The sequence below is a fragment of the Heterodontus francisci genome, chromosome 13, assembly GCF_036365525.1.
Source record: "Heterodontus francisci isolate sHetFra1 chromosome 13, sHetFra1.hap1, whole genome shotgun sequence".
Taxonomy (NCBI): Eukaryota; Metazoa; Chordata; class Chondrichthyes; order Heterodontiformes; family Heterodontidae; genus Heterodontus; species Heterodontus francisci.
The window spans coordinates 48,434,093-48,459,387 of record NC_090383.1 but is presented as its reverse complement, the minus strand read 5'-3'; the positions used below and the strand labels follow the sequence as shown (position 1 = coordinate 48,459,387).

Here is a 25,295-nt window from a genome sequence, read left to right as displayed (position 1 = left end):
CTCTTGCAGGACAAGGTGGCACAAAATAAAAAGGAGCAGAGCAGTACCAGTGGTGGACAAGGACGTCTGCATCTCCTGAGTCTTACAAAGGAGATGGCTCTCTGCATCATGGGGCTGGCTGCAAGAGAGCCCGTGGCATCTGGCATCGCTGAGAACATTTTGATGATGGTATGTTCTTGTCTTGTGCCCCTTCTCAACTTCCAGCTCACTCTCATCCTACTACCTGGTACGATGAGCAAGCTGCAGATGCTGTGGCCATGGACCTCTTGCTCTCCACCTCATTCCAACCTTCCCCCTCTGATTTTCTACTTTTAGGTATCCTAGAACTGCCGCCTGCCCAACCACAGCAGTCCCAGGAAGAAGCGACAGAACAACAATGCAGCACTGATGAAGAGGCCCCATCACTTGATCTGACAATTGCAGCCACCATCTCAGATGCTGGCACTGCATGTACCTTGAGGCTGGTATACAGTTGGGATTAGCATGTGCTGAATCAACAGGCATGAGTGGGCTGCAGCCAGGCCAGGGGTAAAGGATGGTTTGTTTGCCAGCTCACCAGAGGGTGAGGTGCTGACGAGTACTGCTACAGAGGACTCAGATGGAGCAGCATACAGGAGAATGCTGATGAGGATGCACATTGAGATGCTGGGTGCATTGGCTGCCCAGCCAGACAGCCTCCTGTCAAGGAGCATGGGAGAGTCCGATTCCAAGTTGGCAGAGGGAATTGCGCAGAACTTGCCCGTTTTGCAGCCTTTGCTCCATCTCCCTGACATGCTGAATACCTAGAGGCACTGCTGCTGCAGCCCCCATGACTGTCGAAGCCTTTGTGTGGGCAGGTCACCAAATCCTCTGGCCTCCCTGTGAGGATGCAGCAACATTCCTTGCTAAATCCAGAAACTCACCACAATACTTCCAAAACACTGCAGTGTTTTCAGAGACTTTACAATAGCAGAAGTTATTCAAAATTACCTTGCCTGCAAGTTGGGTGCTTAGCGCTTTAAATAATGCTCATGCTGGGCTCCTCCTGCAGCTGAACACTTGACCTTTGGCGAGTGACAAGCGAATTTATTGAATGGACCGATGTTGTCCAAATTTTTTTAATGGGCATCGCATCGATCAGTAGGGCTGTTTGACATTATAATAGCAATGCTTCAGCTGCTTCCAGCACATGTAGGACTACCCGTGCAAGCGCCCTTCTCAACGTGGTACGCCTCACCTGAAGTGGCTGACGGCACAATGCACGCCCCAGGAGCGGATTTATTTTGGCTTCCAAAGTGCTGCCTTTAGCGAGCTACAGATCTACATTTTGCACCCCTAATTTCCGGTTTCATTTATGATTGTGCTAGTGAGCAATCTGTGCACACCACAGTGAAAGCATTTCACAAGTGAGTTTGCCATCTGCCTCTGTGCATGAGGTAATTTGCTGTTCTTGTGTTACAAGAGTTTTTGTATTTTCAATTATAAATTATTTTTAGAAACCTGCTGTAATAGATCTGAATCTTTGTCTGAAAGTGTGTTGGCATAAACTGTTTCCAATGCAGGTAAAGGCTTCCCTTAAAAAAAAATTAGTGCCTCCTCCACCACCAGCCCAACCACTCCTAACTGGGGAGAGTGCACTCTTCGGTCATTCAGGTGTCTTGATATCTGCAGAAGTCTTGCTTGAGAGTCTTAAATCGAACTGCTAAAAAAACTCACTAACATAGAGTTTCTGTGTGCACATCCCTCTCCATAGAAACATATTCCATTTTGAGGCCAAGGTTTAGGACTCCCTTAAGTGTGCAAAGGAGTGCTGCTGGATTTTTACTTGCTACAGCGTGTAGATTACCAACACAGGGCATCGGTGCACTTCCTGTTGGTTGTCTTGCTCGGCCCACAAAACCCAAAGGTATTTAGAACTGTGAGAAGAATCCTAGCCTCGTCGACAGGACATATCTATGAGCTGAGCTGGCTAATAGATTATCAACAGCACTCAGGACTACTGCAGCCTTTCCAGGCTCAGTTACTGGATCATAGGAACGGGAGAAGGCCATGAAACCTGCAAATATGCTCCACCGTTCACTAGATCATGGCCGATCTGTATCTGCCTCCATCTACATGCTGTAGCTCCATATCCCAATTCATACATTTGCCGATCAAAAATATGTTGATTTCAGTCTTGAAAGCTTCAGTTGTCCCAGCATCCACGCCCTTTTGGAGTTGGGTAGATTTTCAAATTTCTACTAATCTTGGTGTGAGAAAGTACTTCCTGATTGCCATTCTAAATGGCCGAGCTCTAATTTTAAGATTGAGTTCTCTTTGATTCCTTCACCAGAGGAAATCGTTTTTCTATATCTACCCTATCCTGTCCTTTTAGCATTTGAAACACCTGGATCAGATCACCCTTCAGTCTTCGATAGCTAAAGGAATACAAGTTTATGCAACCTGTTCTCATAATTTAATCATTCTGGTGAATCTGGGCACCGCACTTTAGGAGAGATGTGAGGGCATTGGAGAGAGTACCGAAAAGATTCATGAGAATGGTTCCAGGGAAGAGGAACTTCAGTTGTGAAGACAGACTGGAGAAGTTAGGACTGTTTTCCTTGGAGAAGAGAAGGCTGAGAGGTGATTTGATAGAGGTATTCAAAATCATGAGTCTGGACAGAGTTGATGGGGAGAAAATGTTCCCACTCGAGAAAGGATCAAGAATGAGAGGGCACAGATTTAAGGTAATGGGTAAGAGAAGCAAAAGCAACATGAGGAAAAACCTTTTCACTCAGCGAGTAGTTCTGGTCAGGTATGTGCTGCCTGAGAGTGTGATGGAGGCAGGTTCAACTGAAGCATTCAAAGGGGAATTAGACTGTTATATGAAAAGGAAGAATGTGCATGGTTATGAGGAGAAGGCGGGGGAATGGAACTAAGTGAAGTGCTCTTTCGGAGAGCCGGTGTGGACCTGATGTGCCGAATGGCCTGCTTCTGCGCTGTAACAATTAAGTGATTCTGTGACACCGGATCAACTGGGTTCCAATCTCCTGTCACCAGGCCTATCACCTTTGAGCCCACCTAGCTCTTCTCCCTGTTCTTGCCCTCAAGGAGAACAGTGAATCATTATTCATGTACTTTGTAAAAAAAAAAATTGGTAATGTCTGTATGGGGATCCATGGCAAAATTGCAGTACTTAAAAACCATGGTCTGCTCTTCCAAGAGCAGCACATGTACTAAGGAACATTGCCCATATTCCAGTGTGCTGTTTTTGTAAAACTATCCGAAACATATCACTCTATTCACTGGAGCAGAGATCAAGGTGGCATAAACATAAGATTAGTACTCACTGCCTAAAGGGGGAGGTTATCAGGATCGTTTTTAAACGTTTATGAAGATATTGAATGCTTTTCCTCAAGTGGTTATTGAAGTCAAGTCCATCAAGCCATATAAGGGGAAGTTGGAAAAATGCTTTAAAACAAGTATTGAAGGATGTAAAGGAGGAGAAAGGGAATGGTTATGAGAAAGACATTTCTTCACTGAAAAAGAAGACACATTTTAATGTTGACCTTATCCATCACCCATTTCCTAAAACAATATGCATGTTCTGTATTTTTATCTTTCTGATGTCCTCAACAAAATGTCAGGATATGAGCAGGTTGTTATTAATCAGCTTAGTTGTAAGATGCTACTTTTTCAGATCTGAGCAATTCATTCCTTTTGTGCCATTTTTGTAGATTATTCGGATTATCTCCTTATTAGAGATTAATCTATGCTAGACCATATAGTTTAATACTGTAGATATTTTTCATAACTTAGTGCATATTCTCCGCCCCCCCCAGTTTAAGCCTTTACGACTAGTTAATGTTTTGGAATTTGAGTCACAAACACGGTTGCCTTAGCAACCGGCAAGGTAAACAATCAGATTTGGCAGTTTCAGTGGAGGGAGTGCTTCATTGCTTGCTTATGTTTAGATAAGATTAAGCTGAGAATTACTTTTTACAAAACAGCGAGAGATGTGATGTTTTGGGGCTTTCAAACTGGATGATCAACACAGGAAATCTGCTCATTGCCCACCTTTTTAAATGAACACAGCAGTGGCTTAGTTTGAGAAGCCGCATAAAGGCCAAGAATAAATTGCCAAATCTGCTGGAGACTGTTAATATGGAGCCTTTTATCTCGTTTTATATTACTTGATAACTGTGGTGTTCTGTGTAAAGTGATAGCTTGGAGTGCGATGGGGTGGTCGGTTGAATGGATTTGTTGCTTGTTCTCTTTCAGTCCATTAAATGTTGGATCACAGAATTGTTACAGCGCAGAAGGAGGCCATTCGGCCCATCGTGTCCGCACCGGCTCTCTGAAAGAGCAACTCCCTCAGTTCCATTCCCCTGCCTTCTCCCCATAACCCGGCACATTCTTCCTTTTCATATAACTCTCTAATTCCCTTTTAACTGCTTCAATTGAACCTGCCTCCATCACTTTCTCAGGCAGCACATTCCAGACCTTAATCACTCGCTGTTTGAAAAAGTTTTTCCTCATGTCACATTTGCTTCTCTTAGCAAATACTTTGAGTCTGTGCCCTCTCGTTCTCGATCCTTTCACGAATGGGAACAGTTTCTCTCTATCTATTCTGTCCAGATCCCTCATGATTTTGAATACTTCTATCAAGGAAAACAGCCCTAACTTCTCCACTCTATCTTCGTAACTGAAATCCCTCATCCCTGGAACCATTCTCATGAATCTCTTCTGCACTCTCTCCAGTGCACTCACATCTTTCCTCAAGTGCGGTGCCCAGAACTGGACGCAATACTCCAGCTGAGGCTGAACTAGTGTCTTATACAAGTTCAACATTACTTCCTTGCTCTTCTACTCTATGCCTGTATTAATAAAGCCCAGGATACTGTATGCTTTATTAACTGCTCTCTCAACCTGTCCTGCCACCTTTAATGACTTATGTACATATACACCTAGGTCCCTCTGCTCCTGCATCCCCTTTAGAATTGTGCCCTTTATTCTATATTGTCTCTCCATGTTCTTCCAACCAAAATGAAACACCTCACATTTCTCTGCATTGAACTTCCTCTGCCACCTGTCTGCCCATTCCACCAATTTGTCTATGTCCTTTTGAAGTTCTACACTATCCTCACATTTCACAAGGCTTCCAAATTTCGTATCATCTGCAAACTTTGAAATTGTGCCCTGTACACCAAGGTCTAGGTCATTAATATATATCAAGAAAAGCAAGGGTCCCAACACTGATCCCTGGGGAACTCTGCTACAAACCTTCCTCCAGCCTGAAAAACATCCATTAACCACTACTCTTTGTTTCCTGTCACTCAGCCAATTTCGTATCCATATTGCTACTGTCCCTTTTATTCCAAGAGCGACAAGTTTGCTCGCAAGTCTGTTGTGTGGCACTGTACCAAATGCCCTTTTGAAAGTCCATGACACCACATCAGTAGCATTGCCCGCATCAACCCTCTCTGTTACCGCCTCAAAAAGCTCAAGCAAGTCAGTTAAACATGATTTTCCCTTAAGAAATCCATGCTGGCTTTCCTTAATTAACTCGCATTTGTCCATGTGACTATTGATTTTGTCCCGAATTATTTTTTCTAGAAGTTTTCCCAGCACCAAAGTTAAACTGACTGGCCTGTAGTTGCTGGGTTTATCTTTACACCCTTTTTTGAACAAGGGTGTAATGTTTGCAATTCTCCAATCCTCTAGCACCACCCCGAGTCTAAGGAAGACTGAAAAATTATGGCCAGTGCCTCTGCGATTTCCACCCTCACTTCCCTCCGTATCCTTGGATGCATCTCATCCAGCCCTGGTGCTTTATCTACTTTAAGTTCAGACAGCCTATCTCATACTTCCTCTTGATCAATTTTAAACCTCTCTAGTGTCTGACTTACCTCCTCTTTCACTATTGCCTGGGTTGCATCTTCTTCCTTGGTAAAGACAGATGCAAAATATTCAATTAATACCTCAGCTATGCCCTCTGCCTCCATGTGTAAATCCCCTTTCTGGTCTCTGAGCCTTCGCTCTTCCTTTTACCACCCTTTTACTATTTATATGCCTATAGAAAACTTTGGGATTTCCTTTAATGCTAGCTGCCAGTCTCTTCTCATGCTCTCTCTTTGCTTCTCTTATTTGCTTTTTCACTTCCCCTCTGGACTTTCTATATTCAGCCTGTTTTTTGATAGTATTTTCTATCTGGCATCTGTCATAAGCATGCTTTTTCTTCTTTATCTTAATCTCTACCTCTTCTGTCATCCAGGGAGCTCTGGATTTGTTTGCTTTACTTTTCCCCTTTGAAAAAACATACCTTGACTGTGCCCGAACTATCTCTTCTTTGAAGGTAGCCCATTGTTCATCTACTGGTTTTCCTGCCAGCTTTTGACTCCAATTTATTCACTCAGCGTCATTCTTACCCCATTGAAGTTGGCCTTCTCCCAGGATTGCTCTTTGCCCTTTTCCATAGTCAGCCTAAACCTAACGATACAGTGATCACTATTCCTTAAATACTCTCCTCCTGATACTTGATCCACTTGGCCCACCTCATTCCCAAGAACCAGGTCTAGCAGTGCCCCCTTTCTCGTTGGACGAGCAACATACTGTTGTGGAAAATTTTCCTGAACACACTCTAGGAACTCTTGCCCTTCACTGCCCTTTACACTACTACTACCCCTGTCTATGTTTGGATAATTAAATTCCCCCATTATAACTAGCCTATAATTTTTGCACCTCTCTGTAATTTCCTTGCAAATTTGTTCCTCCATGTCCTTCCCACTAGCTGGTGGCCTATAGACAGCACTGAGCAATGTAACTTCACCTTTTTTGTTCCTTAGCTCTAGCCAAATTGACCCCTCTGGGACTTCCTTTTTTTCCAGCACTGCAATGCTCTCCTTAATCAATACTGCCACCCCTCCCCCTTTTTTCCCCTTTCCTATTTTTCCTGAACACCTTGTATCCAGGAATATTTAACACCCAGTCCTGCCCCTCTTTGAGCCAGGTCTCTCTCATAACCATAGCATCATGTTTCCACATGGCAATCTGCACCTGTACCTCTCCAATCTTATTAACCGCACTCCGTGCATTCACATACATGCACATTAACCCTGATTCACACTTTATTACTTTCTCCCTTACTCTGACCCCACCTAATAACGTACTATTCCCTACTCTCGTGCTATCTATCTCCCCCAGTATTCTGTGCACCTTGGTATTCCTCTGTAATACTTGCTCCTGGTTCCCATACCCCTGACTAGTTTGCTTCCCTCCAATCTGAGCTCCCTCTCAGGTTCCCATCCCCCTGACAGTTTAGTTTAAACCCTCCCCAACACCAGTAGCAAATCTCCCTGCGAGGATATTCATCCCAGTCCTGCTAAGATGCAACCTGTCCATCTTGTACAGGCCCCACCTGCCCCAGAACTGATCCCAATGTCTTTGAAATCTGATGCCCTCCCTCCTACACCAGTTCTCCAGCCACGTGTTAATCGCTCAATTCTTCTATTCCTATGCTCACTTGCATGTGGGACTGGGAGTAATCCTGAGAGTGCTGCTTTTGAGGTCCTGCTTTTTAATCTTCTTAGCTCCCTAAAATCTGCTTTCAGGACCTCATCCCCCTTCTTACCTATATCATTGGTACCAATGTGGACCACGACCTCTGGCTGTTCACCCTCCCCCAGAAGAATGTCCTGCAGCCTCTCCGTGACATCCTTGACCCTGGCACCAGAGAGGCAACACACCATCCTGGAGTCACGTTTAGTTTCGCAGAAATCCCTGTCTGTTCCCCTAATTAACAAATCCCCTATCACTACTGCTCTTCCACACCTCTTCCTTCCCTCCTGTGTAGCTGTGCCAGCTGTGGTGCCACAAACTTGGTTCTGACTGCACTACTCTGAGGAACCATCACCCTCATCAGTATCCAAAATGGAAAACCGATTAGCGAGTGAGATCATATCAGGGGCCTCCTGCATTACCTGCCTGGTTCTCTTAGACTACCCTTTCCTTATCTGCCTGCATGCTCCTAATCTGCGGTGTGACCACTTCCCTAAACGTGCTATCCACGTAGTCCTCCACCTTGCGGGTGCACAACAGTGACTCCAGCCGCTGCTCAAGTTCTGAAACCCGGAACTCAAGCTTCTGCAGCCAGTGACACTTCCTGGAGATGTGTTTGTCCAGGACACATGGTGCGTCCATGAATTTCCACATGCCACAGGCTGTACATTCCACTCGGCAGAGCTGCCCTGCCATATCTTAACTTTACAGGCTATTTATTATAAGTAGAATAGCTTACCAGGTACTCACCAAACAGCTCCTTCCAATGCACCGAAGCAAGGACCAAATACTGGAGGGTGAAAAAAGTAGGGGGGAAAAAAAGAAAAATAGAGCACCTCTGCCCCGTTCACAGAACTTGCCACTCACCAAAGCTTACTTGTCATTGGATACAGGGTGATTCACGTACTAGCAAACTCAGGCTGCCAAAATCAACTGAGTTAAGATACAAGATGAGCAGCCACATTTTTTAAAATCAGGAACGGTAGTATAGTGGTCATGTTACTGGACTAGTAATCCAGAGGCCTGGTCTAATAATCCTGTGACATGAGTTCAAATCCCACCACACAGCTGGGAAATTAAATTCAGTCAATTATATAAATCTGGAATGAAAAGTTAGCATCAGTTATGGTGCCCGCGAAACTGCCAGATTCTTGTAAAAACTCATCTGGTTCACTAATGTCCTTTAGGGAAGGAAATCTGCTGTCCATACCCATTGTGGCCTGTATGTGACTTCAGACCCACAGCAATGTAGTTGACTCTGAACTGCTGTCTGAAATGGCCCAGCAAGCCACTCAGTTGTCAACAAGGTGGCTCACCACCACCTTCTCGAGAGCATTTAGGGATGGGCAATAAATACTGACTCCCACATCCCGTGAATGCGTTAAAAATAGAAACACAGTTTTAGCACCTTTCTCATTTTCTTAATAGGATATAAGAAAAGGGCTGTTGTCTCACAATCTCTTTCTGTTGCAATCTTTCTCACCTGTCTCTAGTTTATCAAAATTGTTATAATTAGTGCTTCTCTAAAGTTTTTTACATCCTACACCAGATACCCAGTCCTACATAATCTTCCTCCCTTCTTGAACTGCTGCAGTTGTGACAATTTGTACCTTACCCGTGCCACCTTCGTGCTCAAAACTCTTTCAATTTCCTTTTTCTCCCACTACATCTAGGTGCTACATTAGCAGCTGAGGTGGAGGCAGTCTGCTCAGTGCGCTGCCCCGTTGCTGCAGATGACCGTGGCAGGGGTCCTCTGGAGGAACGGGGCCTTAATGGCTCCGTCTTACTGCGGGTCTGCAGCATTGGTGCTTGAGTATCCCCTTTGTGCTCGCCTGCTGGAAGTAAGGGGATCAAAGTCAGGGGAGAGGACGAGACACCGTTTCCCCAAGGGGTATCCTGAGAGGAAGGCCCCGGGGCAGCGCGCTCTTCCTCCATCTGTATGCACGTTGGCACCTGCCTGTCTCCAAGGGGAAGGAGCAGCTGGAGGGAGATCCAGGTTCCTCATCCCCCTCTCGCTTAGACTCTGTTGCATGGAGCCCAAGGCAACAGCGATGAAGTGCAGGTCAGATTGCATATGGCTCGAGTGCTGAACCAGACTCGCTACAGAGATTGCCAGACTCTAGACTGAGGAAGCCATATGCTCAAATGCCTGAGACATGGCAGACGTCATAGCTTGCAGGGACTCCTCCATGGCACATGCAAAGCCATGCATGACCTCAGGCATCTGACATCTTTTCCACATGGATTTGCTGCACATCCAGCAGACTACTCGTAGGGGCGGCGCAGTGGTTAGCACCGCAGCCTCACAGCTCCAGCGACCCGGGTTCAATTCTGGGTACTGCCTGTGTGGAGTTTGCAAGTTCTCCCTGTGTCTGCGTGGGTTTCCTCCAGGTGCTCCGGTTTCCTCCCACATGCCAAAGACTTGCAGGTTGATAGGTTAATTGGCCATTATAAATTGCCCCTAGTATAGGTAGGTGGTAGGGAAATATAGGGACAGGTGGGGATGTGGTAGGAATATGGGATTAGTGTAGGATTAGTATAAATGGGTGGTTGATGGTCGGCACAGACTCAGTGGGCCAAAGGGCCTGTTTCAGTGCTGTATCTCTTAAAAAAAAAACTAACACACAGAGGATGATCATGAGCATGGGGCTGAGCAGGGCCCTGGCCTCCAGCAGTCCTCTGATTGTCAGGCGACCCGGCTGGCCCATGCTCTGTCAGCTGCTGGGACGTATCTGTGCCTTGACCACCAGCTTGTGACCCAGATTCTGATCTTAAACACTTTACCCCCTCGCACCCTCCCACGGGACCGTGTGGATGAATCTGCACTGGCAGAGGTGGAAGAAGAGGCAGGTGACGGTGCAGCCTCTGGGGTATTCACTTCTTCTTCCTCCCCAGAGGAGGATACTTGGGCCACGCGGCGTTCTGCGACTTGAGTGCGGGCGCCTGCAGTGGAGACACAAACCGAGGCACTTTAAGCATGTGATTCACATGAGTTCAAACAATTTCCTTCAGCTTTCGCATATGGCTGCAAGAGCAGAGATGACACTTCATTCTTACGCCTTGTTGCTCCTGCCTCGACATCTCCACTCGCCCTGCCTCCCTCCTCTCTGGCGATCTCAGAAGCCTCCTCCTCAGCCGTGGTCAACAGCCTTATGTCAGGAACCCTTCCTGCCGTCTTAGCACATTCACGCTGGTTGTGGCTTAATTTATCCTCCAGCAGACAGTGCAGATTTAATGACCGAGCAAATGATGCATCACAACCATTGCATACATGCATCACCATCACTCATTCTGCATTGGCTTTCGCACAACACATCCAATCACAAACAATACGAAGCTGCATCATTTAGTAAATGGCACACGCATTCCACTGCATTCCTTGCATACCCTCTGCCTTAAAGTCACAGAGTCATGGAAGAAAACAATGGAGCAGCTTCACCAGGACCACTTACCCTCACAGATCTGAGCAAGTCATTGATTCGCTTATGGCACTGTACCCATGTTCAGCTGCTGGGGCGTGTCGTTTCGAGATCTCCTCTGCTAACTCCCTTCAGGCCACCTTGATGAGGTAGGAGGGTCTTCTGACTCCATCTGCAGGGAAGAGGATCTCCCGCCTTTCCCTGACAGCCTGGAGGAGAACCTGCGGGGAGACATCACTGAACCGTGGAGCAGGACACTGCCTGCTGGTTGCCATGAAATTCACTTTGTAGAGAAAATAAATGATGTGAAGTTAGTGGTGACTTTCACAAAATAAGGGAGGCAAAAACATTTTGATTTCAGTAAAAGCTTCAATTTAAGTTGATCTGAAAATACATACATGAAAGGAAGGCTGCTGCTTCTTGAGGCTGTAAGCAGTGAATGTTTTATATCTGTGGCGATCATGGTGCTTGGGGCAGTTATGGTGGGTTCCACCAATGAAAGGCTGCCCCTGCCGCATGATCCCACGTGTTCCCCGTGCCCATCGCCGCGTGGCTAATTTAAATGCAAAATCGCATGGGAAACGGGATTAGTGATGGAGCAGATGTTACGACAACTTGCAGTCATGTTGGGAATGCTGCGGCACTCATAAGGTTCCACCCTTAGTGCGTAACTAATTGCTGTGCAACTTGTGTTTGTATTTTTGAGACGGTCCCTGGTTTGAGGTTGCGGGGGGTTTCCAGGTTCTGGAAGTTAAACCCAGGTTAGACAAACAAACAGTCCTGTGACTGAGAACAAACAAGCAGTTTCTTTTTTACCAAGGACATTTGACTGGAGATTTTAGTTTGTTTGTCAAGAAAACTCTCCAGTTAATCCAGCTAAAAGGCAAGCTGGGTGCATTATTTGACTAGAAGTTTTTTTGAAAATGATGGAAGCTAGCTGCAAGGCTGCTTTGTGCTTTGTAAAGAAAAAGTGTTTTGGAGAGACAGGCTGAGAACTCTAAGTTTATGGGCTTCTAGAGAATCAGACTACAAAGCAGCTGGTTGAAACAGTTTGGCTGCTGGCAAAGAAGCCTAGACTGAGGGCTAACCACTGGTGAATGACTTACAGCAATTGCCTTCGGTGACTGAAAAGTTATCAGTGATACCACGCCATCAGGGCGGAAGTGGGCAAAGCCAAGGTGGTTCGAGAGGCGACAAGATCGAACCAATAAAGGGAAGACTGCATCAGTAGGAACGTCTTTGCATCCTGGAGAACAGAACTTGAGCGACCAAAGGAAGATCCTGATTTTGTTGTATTGTAGGACTGTTGAGTGCCACCTTGCTGATAAGACTATTCTGAAGACCCGTAAGGACTATCTTTGTTGCATCTGCTAATTAATGTGTAACCTTTAAGATATATAAATCTCGACTGATATTTAACTGTTAGTTTGTGTTTAATTTATGTAGGTTTTGGTTTGAGTGTTGAAGTAAAATTTATAAAAGTGAAATCTGTTGGTTTGGTTTCCTAAATTGGGGTCAGTTGATGGATTCAATTCTTTTGATTTGTTGATGGTCTCCACGGGGATCATAACAGTATTTCAAAGTGGTAACTTGGTTTGACTAATACAGCTGAAAATTTTAACCAGTGTGTCTACTCCACCACCTGTAAGTAACCTGATTTTAAATCACTGAAAATGACTTGAAATGCCAGTCATTAGTGCTGGAACTGGCACAAAGAGGAGGTAGGGACTTATTCCTGTGCATTGGCTACTGGCAAAGGCAGACTGGGAAAAATAGATTACAAATGCTGGCTCACTGTCACGGCACCAGTAAATCTAATGGTTGAAATGGTATGATTGATCACATGCATGTTCATGGAATCTCGCTGTGTGCAAAATAGCTGTCATATTTTCTTTCATAAGTCACTGCATTTCAAAATAATTCATTGTGTAAAAAAACTTGAGATGCGATGAGGTGGTAGATAAATGAATTTTTATTTACAGCAAGGAAATGGGATTGAAAAAAATGAGAGAGAACGAGCAAGAGTGAAGGAAAGAAAAGACCGAATGGACTAAGCAGTTCATCTGATATTTGAAACATTATTTTCGTTCAACATCTCTAAATCCTGGTTGCAGATAAATCAGGTGTTTATTCGGAAACTATCCCCTTAGAGTTCACCACTCCCCAATAGTTGCTTGTAATTTGTTACAACAACTCAGATTTTCCCTGCCATTATTCCCTCTGTGAGACTCTGCAACCCCAGAAAATGTTTTTCTGTCTTTTGGACTTGTCTTTTTCTTGGTGTCTCTCTACTGATCCAGGGGAAATAAGTTAATAGTTTCAGAAATGTTCATTTGGGACATACTGCAGTCCGGGGGCAACAGTTAATTTGAGATGCCCAGATGTGAGCAGTACTCAGCATCGTTTTTTTTTTACCTGCTTGGTGTTACCTGTCAATTTCATTTCAGGAAACATGTTGTGCATGCACAAGTTCATGAGGAGAACTGGGAGAAGCGCACAAAATTTAATTTCTATCTGATTTCAAGCCACAAGCGTGGACAGTGCAGATGCAGGTTGCAAATGCCGACTCTCCACACAGAATGCAGACAGTCATTTGAGGTTATGATAGTTGCCTGATCAAAATCATAATAAAAACCACTTTGTGCCCCTTTTAATTTTGAGAGGTTAAAGGAGTAAGGAATTGTTTGGAGACAGCAAGAGGAGTAAATAAATATAGATATGCACCATTCTTTCTTCTTCCTTCCTTGATAAAGGTTGTGAATGCTCAAACATTATAAAAGGAAAGAAAATACCTATACAGTATTTCTATCAAAATTTGACAAACTAGAAGACCATTTCATGTTTCTACTATTCAAGTATGTTTCCTAAAAAGAAATAGCAAACCAAGCAAAAATGTAAAATAAATAACATATGCAGTGATGGAAGGAGTCGTCGACAGCGCAATCAAGTGACACTTGCTCAGCAATAACCGGCTTAATGACGCTCAGTTTGGGTTCCGCCAGGGCCACTCAGCTCCTGACCTCAGTACAGCCTTTGTCCAAACATGGACAATCATAATAAAAACCACTTTGTGCCCCTTTGTCCAAACATGGACAAAAGAGGTGAGAGTGACTGCCCTTGACATCAAGGCAGCATTTGACCGAGTATGGCGTCAAGGAGCCTGAGCAAAACTGGAGTCAGTGGTAATCGGGGAAAACTCTCCGCTGGTTGGAGTCACACCTAGTGCAAAGGAAGATGATTGTGGTTGTTGGAGGTCAAGCATCACAGTCCCAAGCCATCACTGCAAGAGTTCCTCAGTGTAGTGTCCTCGGCCCAACCATCTTCAGTTGCTTCATCAATGACCACCTCTCCATCATAAGGTCAGAAGTGGGGATCTTCGCTGAAGATTGCACGGTGTTCACCATTCACGACTCCTCAGATACTGAAGCAGCCCGTGCCCAGATGCAGCAAGACTTGGACAGCATCCAGACTTGGGCTGATAAATGGCAATAACATTCATGCCACACAAGTGCCAGGCAATGACCATCTCAAATGAGAGAGAATCTAACCATCTCCCCTTGATGTTTAATGACATTACCATTGCTGAATCCCCCGCTATCAACATCCTGGGGGTCATCATTGACCAGAAACTGAACTGGAGTAGCCACATAAATACTGCGGCTACAAGAGCAGAGGGTGGGAATTCTGCAGCAAGGAATTCACCTCCTGACTCCCCAATGCCTATCCCCCATCTACAAGGCACAAGTCAGGAGTGATGGAATACTCTCCACTTGCCTGGATGGGTGCAGCTCCCACAACACTCAAGAAGCTCGACACCATCTAGGACAAAGCAGCCCGCTTGATTGGCACCCCATCCACCACCTTCAACATTCACTCCCTACATCACCGACACACAGTGGCAACAGTGTGTAACGTCCACAGCTAACATGTACAATTATCTACAGCACTGCAGCAACTCACCAAGGCTCCTTCAACAGTACCTTTTAAACCCGCGACCGCTACCACCTTGTAGGATGGGAACACCACCACCTGCAAGTTCCCATCCAAGCCACACACCATCCTGACTTGGAACTATATCGCCATTCCTTCACTGTCACTGGGTCAAAATCCTGGAACTTCCTTTCTAACAGCACTGTTGTGGGTGTACCTACACCCCAAGGAGTGCAGCGGTTCAAGAAGGCAGCTCACCACCACCTTCTCAAGGGCACTTAGGGATGGGCAATAAATGCTGGCCATGCCAGCGATGCCGATGTCCCATGAATGAAAAAAAAAATTATTCCTCCGACATTTGGCCGAAATATTTGGCATTATGAGGTCATCTCATGGAAGAATCTGTTAGAAAATTATAACCACGAAGAACAGCAGCTGTGAAGTGATATACTTAAATAGGAACAGGAATAGGCGAATTAGCTCCTTGAGCATGCTCAGTCAATCAGTTAGATTGTAGCTGATCTGTATCGTAACTCTATTTACCTGCCTTGGTTCCATAACCCATAATAACCTTGCCTACCTAATATCTATCAATCTCAGTTTTTACATTTTCAGTTGACGTAACCTCAACAGCTTTTTGAGGGAGAAAATTCCAGATTTTCATTATCCTTTCTTTGAAGAAGTGCAAAGGTTATGCCCTCTTTTTTTTCTGAGCTTCCTCATCAGAGAAAGCTGTTCCTCTCTAACTGCCCTATCAAATCCTTTAATCAACTTAAACACCTCAGTTAGATCATACCTTAATCTTCTATACTCAAGAAAATACAAGCCAAGTCAATGCAACCTGTGCTCATAATTTAACCTTTTAGACCCAGTATCATTCTGATGAACCTGCGCTGCATCCGCTCTAAGGACAGTATATCCCTCCTGAGATGCAGTGGGCAGAATTGAATATAGTACTCTAGATGGAGTCTAAACAGAGATCTGTACAGCTGTAACATGACCTCCAGCCCTTTGTATTCCAACGCCCTTGAGATAAAGGTCAACAACCCAGTAGCCTTTTTTTGTACCTGTCTACCAGCTTCTTTTGATTTCTATACTTGAACATCTTGTAATGACCGAGGCGGGAGGAGTGCACTGTCCTTTCTAGTTCCACTTCTCCACAGGTTACAACATACATTTAAGTGTTTACCAAATTACCGATACGGTCAATCATAGACTACTCTTTATCCCAGAATAAAATAGGGCGGCACAGTGGCGCAGTGGTTAGCACCTCAGCCTCACAGCTCCAGCGACCCGGGTTCAATTCTGGGTACTGCCTGTGTGGAGTTTGCAAATTCTCCCTGTGTCTGCGTGGGTTTCCTCCGGGTTCTCCGGTTTCCTCCCACATGCCAAAGACTTGCAGGTTGATAGGTTAATTGGCCATTATAAATTGGCCCTAGTATAGGTAGGTGGTAGGGAAATATAGGGACAGGTGGGGATGTGGTAGGGATATGGGATTAGTGTAGGATTAGTATAAATGGGTGGTTGATGGTCAGCACAGACTCGGTGGGCCGAAGGACCTGTTTCAGTGCTGTATCTCTAAACCAGATTTCTTTAATAAACAGCAAACATCAGTTTATTATAAAACAAGACATAACCAGTAACGAAGCAAAGCATTAACACACAGATTGAAATTTGCAAGTTCCCTTTTACCTTAACCCCTCATGCACGCACACACCGTTTAACTGAAAAATAGAGATTTTCTCCTTAGAGCTCTATTACAAAAAAAAAGACAAAAAAGAAAACTTTGGCTAAATACTTGCTAATTCTTTAAGAACAAAGAGAAGATATGGAAAGATGTCAGTTGTCCCTTTTGTGGTTTGGTGTAAAGGCATGCTACCCGACCTGAACCCGACTGCATGCGTCGGGTTCAGGTCGGGTCAGCCTGGGTCCGGGTTGGGCTCGGTTCGGGCCGGGCCGGACACACAGGGTAAGTGCTCTGCTGGTAAGTATTAAAAATAAAAAACTTACCTGAGCTGGGAGTCTGGGATGAAACTGAGTCTGCGCAGTGAGCGATTGATGTCACTATGATGTCATCACGCATGCGCTGCAGCTTCGTGGAGGTTCCCAGTTGGAAGATAAGTGAAGGGATGGCCGGGCTCGGGTCAGGTCGAGTTGGAGCGGGGTTGGGGCAAAATTGGAGGGACTCTGGCTGGTTCGGGCTCGGGTCCGCTGTGGATCAGTCGGGTTCGGCTCTGGTTCTTTTTCCCGACCTGAACAGGCCTTTAGTTTGGTGTCCCAAATACGCATAGATGGCTTTCACTGGAATCTTTCTAGAACAGTTCTTTTCAGGCGATGTTGATGATCATTTTGGTAGGTTTTCCAGGTGAAATGCGGCATCAGGGGTTCTTGCAGGCCTTTCAGGAGGAGTGCAGCATCAATTTCTTTGTTTCTTACACTCGCTTCAAAGCTTCACAAAGAGATGGAAGAGGGTGCTGATAGTGATTGCTCCCTTGGTTGGTTTTCTCCAACTGCCTTCAAAGCAGTCCGTACTCCAACACACTGTCTAAAGTGAAACCAAAAATAATATCTCAAGGGTCAAGCCTCCTGACCCCCTATAAATTTTGACCTGTCACTTCTCTGTAAACATCTCGCCCAAGTCAAAAGTCCCTGCTAGGTATTTATCTGAAGACAGGTGACTTCCAGCAAATGTTGTTTTCAAACAAGACCTCTCAGTGTCCCTTCAATGACCCCAGTGAAAAAAAGTCCATGGAATCTTTTTTAATTTTCCCAAATAAAACAATGTCCATAATTCTAAAATACGAGTCCTCAAAAAAAATACTTAAAACTATAGAAGCACCGTCATAACAATCTAAATATCTCTTCTCCTCCACAGTTCCTAGTTGCTCGCCATTTAGATAAATACTCTGATCTATCTTAGATGGATGATCACACACCTGCCCGCATTAAACTCCATCTGCCACAGATTTGCCCACTCACTTATGTGTCAATATCCCTTTGCAACTTTCTGCTCTCATTTATACCATTTACTGTACTACCTAACTTAGTGCCATCAGCAAGCTTGGATATATGGCTCTCTATTTCTTTAAGTCACTTATAGATATAGTGAAAGGTTGAGGCCCCACTATAGATCCCTGGGGAATACTACTGGTCAAATCCTGCCAATTTGAGTATATACTCAAATATAAGTGGGGCGGCGCAGTGGTTAGCACCGCAGCCTCACAGCTCCATGGACCCTGGTTCAATTCTGGGTACTGCCTGTGCGGAGTTTGCAAGTTCTCCCTGTGACCGCGTGGGTTTTCGCCGGGTGCTTCGGTTTCCTCCCACCATCAAAGACTTGCAGGTGATAGGTAAATTGGCCATTGTAAATTGCCCCTAGTGTAGGTCGGTGGTAGGGAATATGGGATTACTGTAGGGTTAGTATAAATGGGTGGTTCTTGGTCGGCACAGACTCGGTGGGCCGAAGGGCCTGTTTCAGTGCTGTATCTCTAAATAAATAAATACCCATTAACCCTACTCTTAATTTTTTACCTCCTAATAAATTCCCTACCGTGTAAATAAGTTATGTCCAACTCCATGCATTTTTTTTTGTTAGCAGTCTCTTGCATGAAACCTAATCGAATGCCTTCTGTAAATCTGTCAGCACTCCTTTATCAATCACTTTAGTTACTTCAACAAAAAATTCAAGTAGGTTTGTTTGAGCCCACTTACCTTTTACAAAATCCAGACTACGTCTAATTAGTTCATACTTGTCCTAGCATTCAGTCACTGTACATCAAGTTACAGATTCTAGTAACATCAAATGCTGGACTGATAAGACTACAATTTCCAATTTACCTCTTCTACCCTTCTTAAATAATGGAGTGACATTAGCAATTTTCCAACACAGAATCACAGAACTATTACAGTGCAGAAGGAGGCCATTCGGCCCATCGTGTCTGCACAGGCTCCCCAAAAAAGCAATTCACTCAGTACCATAACCCTGCACATTCTTCTTTTCATATAACTGTCTAATTCCCTTTTGAATGCTTCAATTGAACCTGCCTCCACCACATTCTCGGCAGTGCATTCCAGACCAGACCTTAACCATTCTCTGCGTGAAAATGTTTTTCCTCATGTCACCTTTGCTTCTCTTACCAATTACTTTAACTCTCTGCCCTCTCGTTCTCAATCCTTTCACGAGTGGCAACAGTTTCTGTCTATCTACTCTGCCCAGACCCCTCATGATTTTGAATACCTCTATCAAATCACCTCTCGGCCTTCTCCAAGGAAAACAGTCCTAACTTTTCCAGTCTATGTTCATAACTGAAATTCCTCATCCCTGGAACCATTCTCGTGAATCTTTTCTGCACTCTCTCCAGTGCCCTTACATCTTTCCTCAAGTGCTGCACTCAGAAATGGATGCAGTACTCCAGCCGAGACCAAACTAGTGTCATATACAAGTTCAACATAACTTCCTTGCTCTTGTACTCTATGCCCCTATTAATAAAGCCCAGGATACTGTATGCTTTATTAACCGCACACTCAATCTGTCTGGCCATCTACAATGACTTATGCACATATACACCCAGGTCCCTCTGCCCCTGCACCCCCTTTAGAATTGTGTCTCCATGTTCTTCCTACCGAAATGAATCACTTCACATTTCTCTGCATTGAATTTCATCTGCCACCTGTCTGCCCATTCCACCAACTTGCCTATGTCCTTTTGAAGTTCTACACTATCCTCCTCACAGTTCACAATGCTTCCAAGTTTCGTATCATCTGCAAACTTTTTGAAATTGTGCCCATGGAGACAATTCTTGAATTGAGTGAGCTTTGAAGATCATGACTACAGCATCTACAATTTCCTCATCTTTTAATATCCTGGAGTGAAAACAGCCAGGTCCTGGAGATATCTTGAGTCACATTATTTTCTTCATTACCATTTTGTTTTGCTTATATTAAATCTTGTAAGTTCCTCTACTTGATTTAGCTTCAGTTTTCCTCTTTGCACAGTAGAGGAAGAGAATAAATTATGAGAGAAGACTGATTCAAAATAAGTATTAATCAAGTTTGCCATTTCCTGATTTATCTTCATTACTGTACTTTTTACTACATAGTGTTAAATAGAAAAAATGATTCAATTGTTGAGTGAAACCTTCAGCAATTTAGTTACAATTGATAAAATAAGTCATCTTACATTGTGTATTACTTCAAAGTGTATGAACTGTAAAAGGAAGGAATTAATTAGGTTTCATAAAAAGGGAGAAGTGGAATATTGTAAAATCTGGTGCATGTCCCCAACAGTCATGTTTAATCAGCAGTACCTAATTGCCAGAATAGGTTGGAAATAAAGCATATCATGTTATTGGAATGTCTCAGACACTTCAGATCTCGTGATGCACAGGAGTTGGCAGCACTAAGGAGAGCTTGCTAGATCTTGGGATGTATAGGCAGAAGGATAAAGCACTGATCCTAGGAGATAATGAGTCTGTGTAGAACCACACCTGGAGAATTGTCCAATTCTCATAGCCATATTGCAATAAGGATATCCAGGCATTGGGGTAATGGGGATAGGGGATAGGTTAAGGCATCTGAGCTATGAGATGGTTAAGAACCTGGAATTGTTTACTCTAAGCAACAGAAAGCTGAGGGGGGATATTAAAGATTCTAATGGAATCGATAAATATAACCACTATTTGTTTGTGAATGCCACAAACGGTATACCAGGCGATATGAGTTCCAGCTTAGAAAGAGGGAAGCTGTGCAGACTGTTTAAATTGAACTATTTTACACAGAGGATCATGCATATACAGAAAAATTTATAAAAGAATGTAATAAAATTTTGAATGAGTCAGCGATTGAGGGGCATTAACTTTGGACCTGTCAAATGGATGGCATGGTCTTTTCAGTTCTAGTACTTTCCTATGTTCATAATTACTTTTTGAAGTGTAGTCACTGTTTGTAGGCAAACACGGCAGACAATTTGTACACCAAGACCCTGACAACAATGGATGTAATGAATGATCAGTTGGTTTTTCTTTGGTGTTGGTTGTGGAGAGATGTTGGCTGGGAGGCCTTGAATGTTCCCTACTGATCTTTGAATACTGCAATCTTTTACATCTACCTGAAAAGGCAGACAGTCTTGATTGTTTTTGCTGCTGGAAAAGCAAATCTGATATGGTGACAGATAATAAAAATATATTGCCTGTAAAAAACCATTTAATTAAAGATTCAATGTATGTTTTATGCAGAGTTCGAATGGTGTCATGTATATTGAGCTTCCCAGGATCTAATTGTTTTAGTAGCCTCTGGCCATGAATGCCTGTTACATGCACCTTTTGAGAGTGAATTACTTCATCTGTAAAATGTGTTTCATTTGTAAACTGAAACTGAGGAATTATTAATATCTTAGAACCCAGAATGTTAGTTTACAAGATATATAGAGCCTGTTGCAAAATTCTTAACATTTCTATTTTATAATGGTAAATTTCAGTAGTGTATAGTGAAAGCAAGTGTGAAATAAGCTGGAGCACTCCCCAGCAGCCTATTCATTAAAGCACATTTTTCCTGTTAATCCTATTCTGTGGAGCAGAACTAAACTCAGTGACATCCCCTCACATCCTCCCCCCCCCCCCCCCCCCCCCCCCACCACCCCAACCTCCGCTCTTGATTTTTAGGCCATGAACTAGTGACTCTCCTGTTGCGTTGCTGATAGTGAGTTGCAGGATGTGGTATAAATTTAGTATGTAGAGTAACAGGAAAGCAGGATTCATAACCAGACTTGGGATTTAGAGAAGAGATTTGGTTGAAGGTGGAAATGTGCTCAACGGAAATGAAGTGCTTGTTTTTGGATTGGCTGAAATGGAGTTGGTTGCAAAAGCATTACATTTTGAGGTGCAGACCCAAATAACGTGTGCATGTTGTGTGTTATAGTAGTAGCATAGTTAGGGCATTATAGATAAATACTGGAGTCTACTAGATTAGGTCATCTAATAATTTATTATTTACACATCTCTATTTACAGTCTCCTCAAGCCTCTCCTTCATGCTGCTGCTCTCTTCTTCCCAAGCCCATTACCATGTGGCTGTTACATCATCTCTTCAGTGGGAAGGGTTGCTCTCACCATCTCCAACATTAACCCTTTCAGGTCCTTATACTACATCTCCCCCAAGTCTTTATCCTTACATTTTCTTCAACATATATATATTCTTGACTTTACCTACGAGCTTTTCTCCCCACCAACCCCCTACCTCGCACCCCCCCCCCACCCAAATCTCAGACTTCATAGATTTGGTCTTTTAGGTTTCGCGACTCACCCTGATCTTCTTCTAGTCTGAGTGAGATGGGTAGTCTTCCTTGTAAGTTGTGATCGTTGACTTGATTGATTTTTACTGAAGATTATAGTATTCTGTTTGTTTTGGGTTTCTTCATCATCCTCTGGTGAATGGGAATAATGTTTCCCCTATTTCTACCTATCTTTCCTTCTGTTGTGTGTATCACATATGATCTCTGGTAGTTTTTATCTCTGTATTACAGTACCTTCGCTTTCTCAGTCACGTATCCATACTCTTTGGCCTTCATCCAGTTTCGGTAAGCTTCTGGCACAAAATCTTTTGTTGTAATTTTGAGTTTATTGCCTTCTAAAGGTGTTTCCCAGTCTTTTACTCTCTCGTAGTCCCGGACACGCAATCATGGAAGCAGTTTTTTAGGCAACACAGGAAGTTGCATTCTTATCTTCCTGCCCATCAGTAACTCTGCAGGTGATAGTCCACACATCAACGGTGTAGATCGATAAATTAAAAGTAGGGTTGTAAGGTCTTCATTCTTCTTCAATAAGGACTTTATGGTTCTTACTCCTCTTTCCGCTTCACCGTTCGACTATGGATAACGTGATGAACTGGTGAGATATTGAAATCCCATTCTTGTTGTAAATTGTGTGAACTATTCATTCGCAAACTGTGAGCTGTTGTCTGACAGTACATGGGATACCATGTGTTGCAAAGATGTCTTTTAGAACTCATAACTGCTTCTGTTGTTGTTGAATATAACCTCCTCACTTCTTTCCACTTTGAGAAGTAATCAATGATGATTATGTAGGACTTTCCATTGAATAATCCACATAATTCCCATCTTCTTCTGTCGGATGATGTACTTGATAGCGTATCAGCTGACATTTGCAACTTTCCCTGGACATATACGTTCTTATAAGTATAGCTCATCAATCTTAAATGAAATCTTTGAATTCTCGGAGGCTTTTTGCAATCTCCTTTTCATCCAACAAGGATACCAAAGATTTATGGTCTGTCTCGATGTCGACTCTCAATCCAACAATATAATCTGAAACTTTCTCGCGTGCCCATGTGACAGCAAGTGCTTCTTTTTCCATTGCCACATACCCTGTCTCTGTCTTGGACAAAGCTCTAGATGCGTAGCATATTGGTCTGCAAAAACCATCAGGTTGCTCCTGGAAAAGGCCTGCCTCTAACCTTGCAGAGGAGACATCTGCAGCTATCGTCATTGGTAGTGTAGGGTTATAGTGTGCCAAGATGTCTGGCTATTTGAGCATATTTTTAATTTTCCAGAATGCTTGTTCTTTATGTGAACTCCAACACCGTGCTTGATCTTTTTTGAGAAATTGTTTTAGCGGTTCTGTTTCCTGCACTAAATGAGGTAGATATTTGGCAAACTGATTCACCATTTCTAGGAAGCTTTGGAGCTGCTGAACGGAATTGCAGGGAGACGGTGGCGTAGTGTTAATGTCACTGGACTAGTAATCCAGAGGTCCAGGCTAATGCCCTGGGGACACAGGTTCAAATCCCATCATGGCAGTTGGTGGAATTTAAATTCACTTAATTAAAATCTGCAATTGAAAGCTAGTCTTAGTAATGGTGACCATGAAAACATTGTCGATTGTCGTAAAAGCCCATCTGGTTCACTAATGTCTTTTAGGGAAGGAAATCTGCTATCCTTACCTGATCTGGCCTACATGTGACTCCAGATCCACAGCAATGTGGTTTACTCTTAATTGCCCTCTGAAATGGCTTAGTAAGCCACTTTGTTCAGGGCAATTAGGGATGGGCAATAAATGCTGACTTGCCAGAAATGCTCACATCCCATGAAAGAATAAAAAAAAGTGGGAGTAAGGAATTCTGTAATGGCTCGTGTCTTCTGTGGGTCTGCCGTTATTGCTTACTATGTGTCCCAAGAAATGGATTGATGTCTTGGAAAATTCGCACTTCTCGTTCAGAGTTAGCCTTGCTTCTTGAAGCCATTGTAGAACCGCTCAAACTCTTTGTTCACGTTCCTCTACTGACCACCCATGTGTCAGGATGTCATCCATATGACAAATAACTCCCTTGAGCCCTTCTAAGATGTTAGACATAGACCTTTGGAAGATCTCTGGTGCAGAAGTTATCCCAAATGGTAACCAATTGAAACAAAACCTCCCGAACTGTGTAATATTTGTAGTTACTTAGTAATCTAGAGGTCTCATCTAAGGGTACCCACTATTTTCGTCGAGATTGGTAAAGAAGATGCTCTTGAGACAATTTTGGCAAGCTGTCATCCACTATGGACATTGAGTGAATTTTGCACGCCACTGCTTTGATAAGCTACGTTAAATCCACACAGATACGGAGAGTACCATTTTGTTTTGGGACTGGAACCATAACGGAACATCACTCCGTTGGTGTCGTAACAGGAGAAATAACTTGCATATAAAAACAGAAAATGCTGGAAATACTCAGCAGATCTGGCAGCATCTGTGGAGAGAGAAGCAGAGTTAACGTTTCAGGTCAGTGATCTTTCATCAGAAATGACTCACATCCTGGTCATCTCTTCCAGCTGGTCTTGAACTTGGTTCATCAACAGAGTGAGGTATTTTTCTGGATGTTATGATGCACACTGGTCTGGCATTTTCTTTAAGTGTGATTCTACACTCTGTCTTGAGTCTTCCGAGACATGTGAAACGTTTCGGATAGTCTGCTTGAAAGCGAGTGTTTGTCAGTGGCTGTTTGACTTCATCAATCTTCTTGATCAGATGCAGGTCTAAGCACGCTTTTCTGCTTAGAGAAAATTCTTGGTTTTGCAAGATGTATAAGGTTTCCATAACTTGTCTCCCTCTATATTGAAGAGTTGCTTGAAGTTTACCCTTCACTTTCATTTGGGTCCCGCCTGGACCATGCAATTGTGTGTCTGCCTGTTGTAGGCAATGTCTCATCAACCATGGCTCTTGGTCTGACAGAACTGTGACATTAGCACTTGTGTCCATTTTGAAGTTCATTAGTTGTCCATTTACATAAATGTCTGCCGTCCTAAATCCTTGGTTCGGGCCATTAATTTCTCCTAGGAAATCTTCTGGCTCCTTTTCTGCTGGAAGTTGATGCACTTCATTCACTGCTCTTTGTGTGAAGGTCTATTGATTTGCGATTTTGAGTGAAGAGGTCTGGC

The 25,295-nt window shown here is 43.7% G+C and overlaps 1 protein-coding gene across 14 annotated transcripts in view; it reads left to right on the top strand.

Moving 5' to 3' along the window:
* arid1b (AT-rich interactive domain 1B) overlaps positions 1-25,295 on the top strand; it is a 696,888-nt gene that overhangs the window by 470,356 nt on the left and 201,237 nt on the right. The window contains exon 2 of one of the 14 annotated variants that reach the window (XM_068044800.1): positions 10-168. The exons of the other annotated variants lie outside the window; for them this stretch is intronic. Within the exon in view, the coding sequence (XP_067900901.1) occupies positions 10-168 (159 nt within the window). The remainder of the gene's footprint in view (positions 1-9; positions 169-25,295) is intronic. 14 annotated transcript variants of the gene reach the window in all.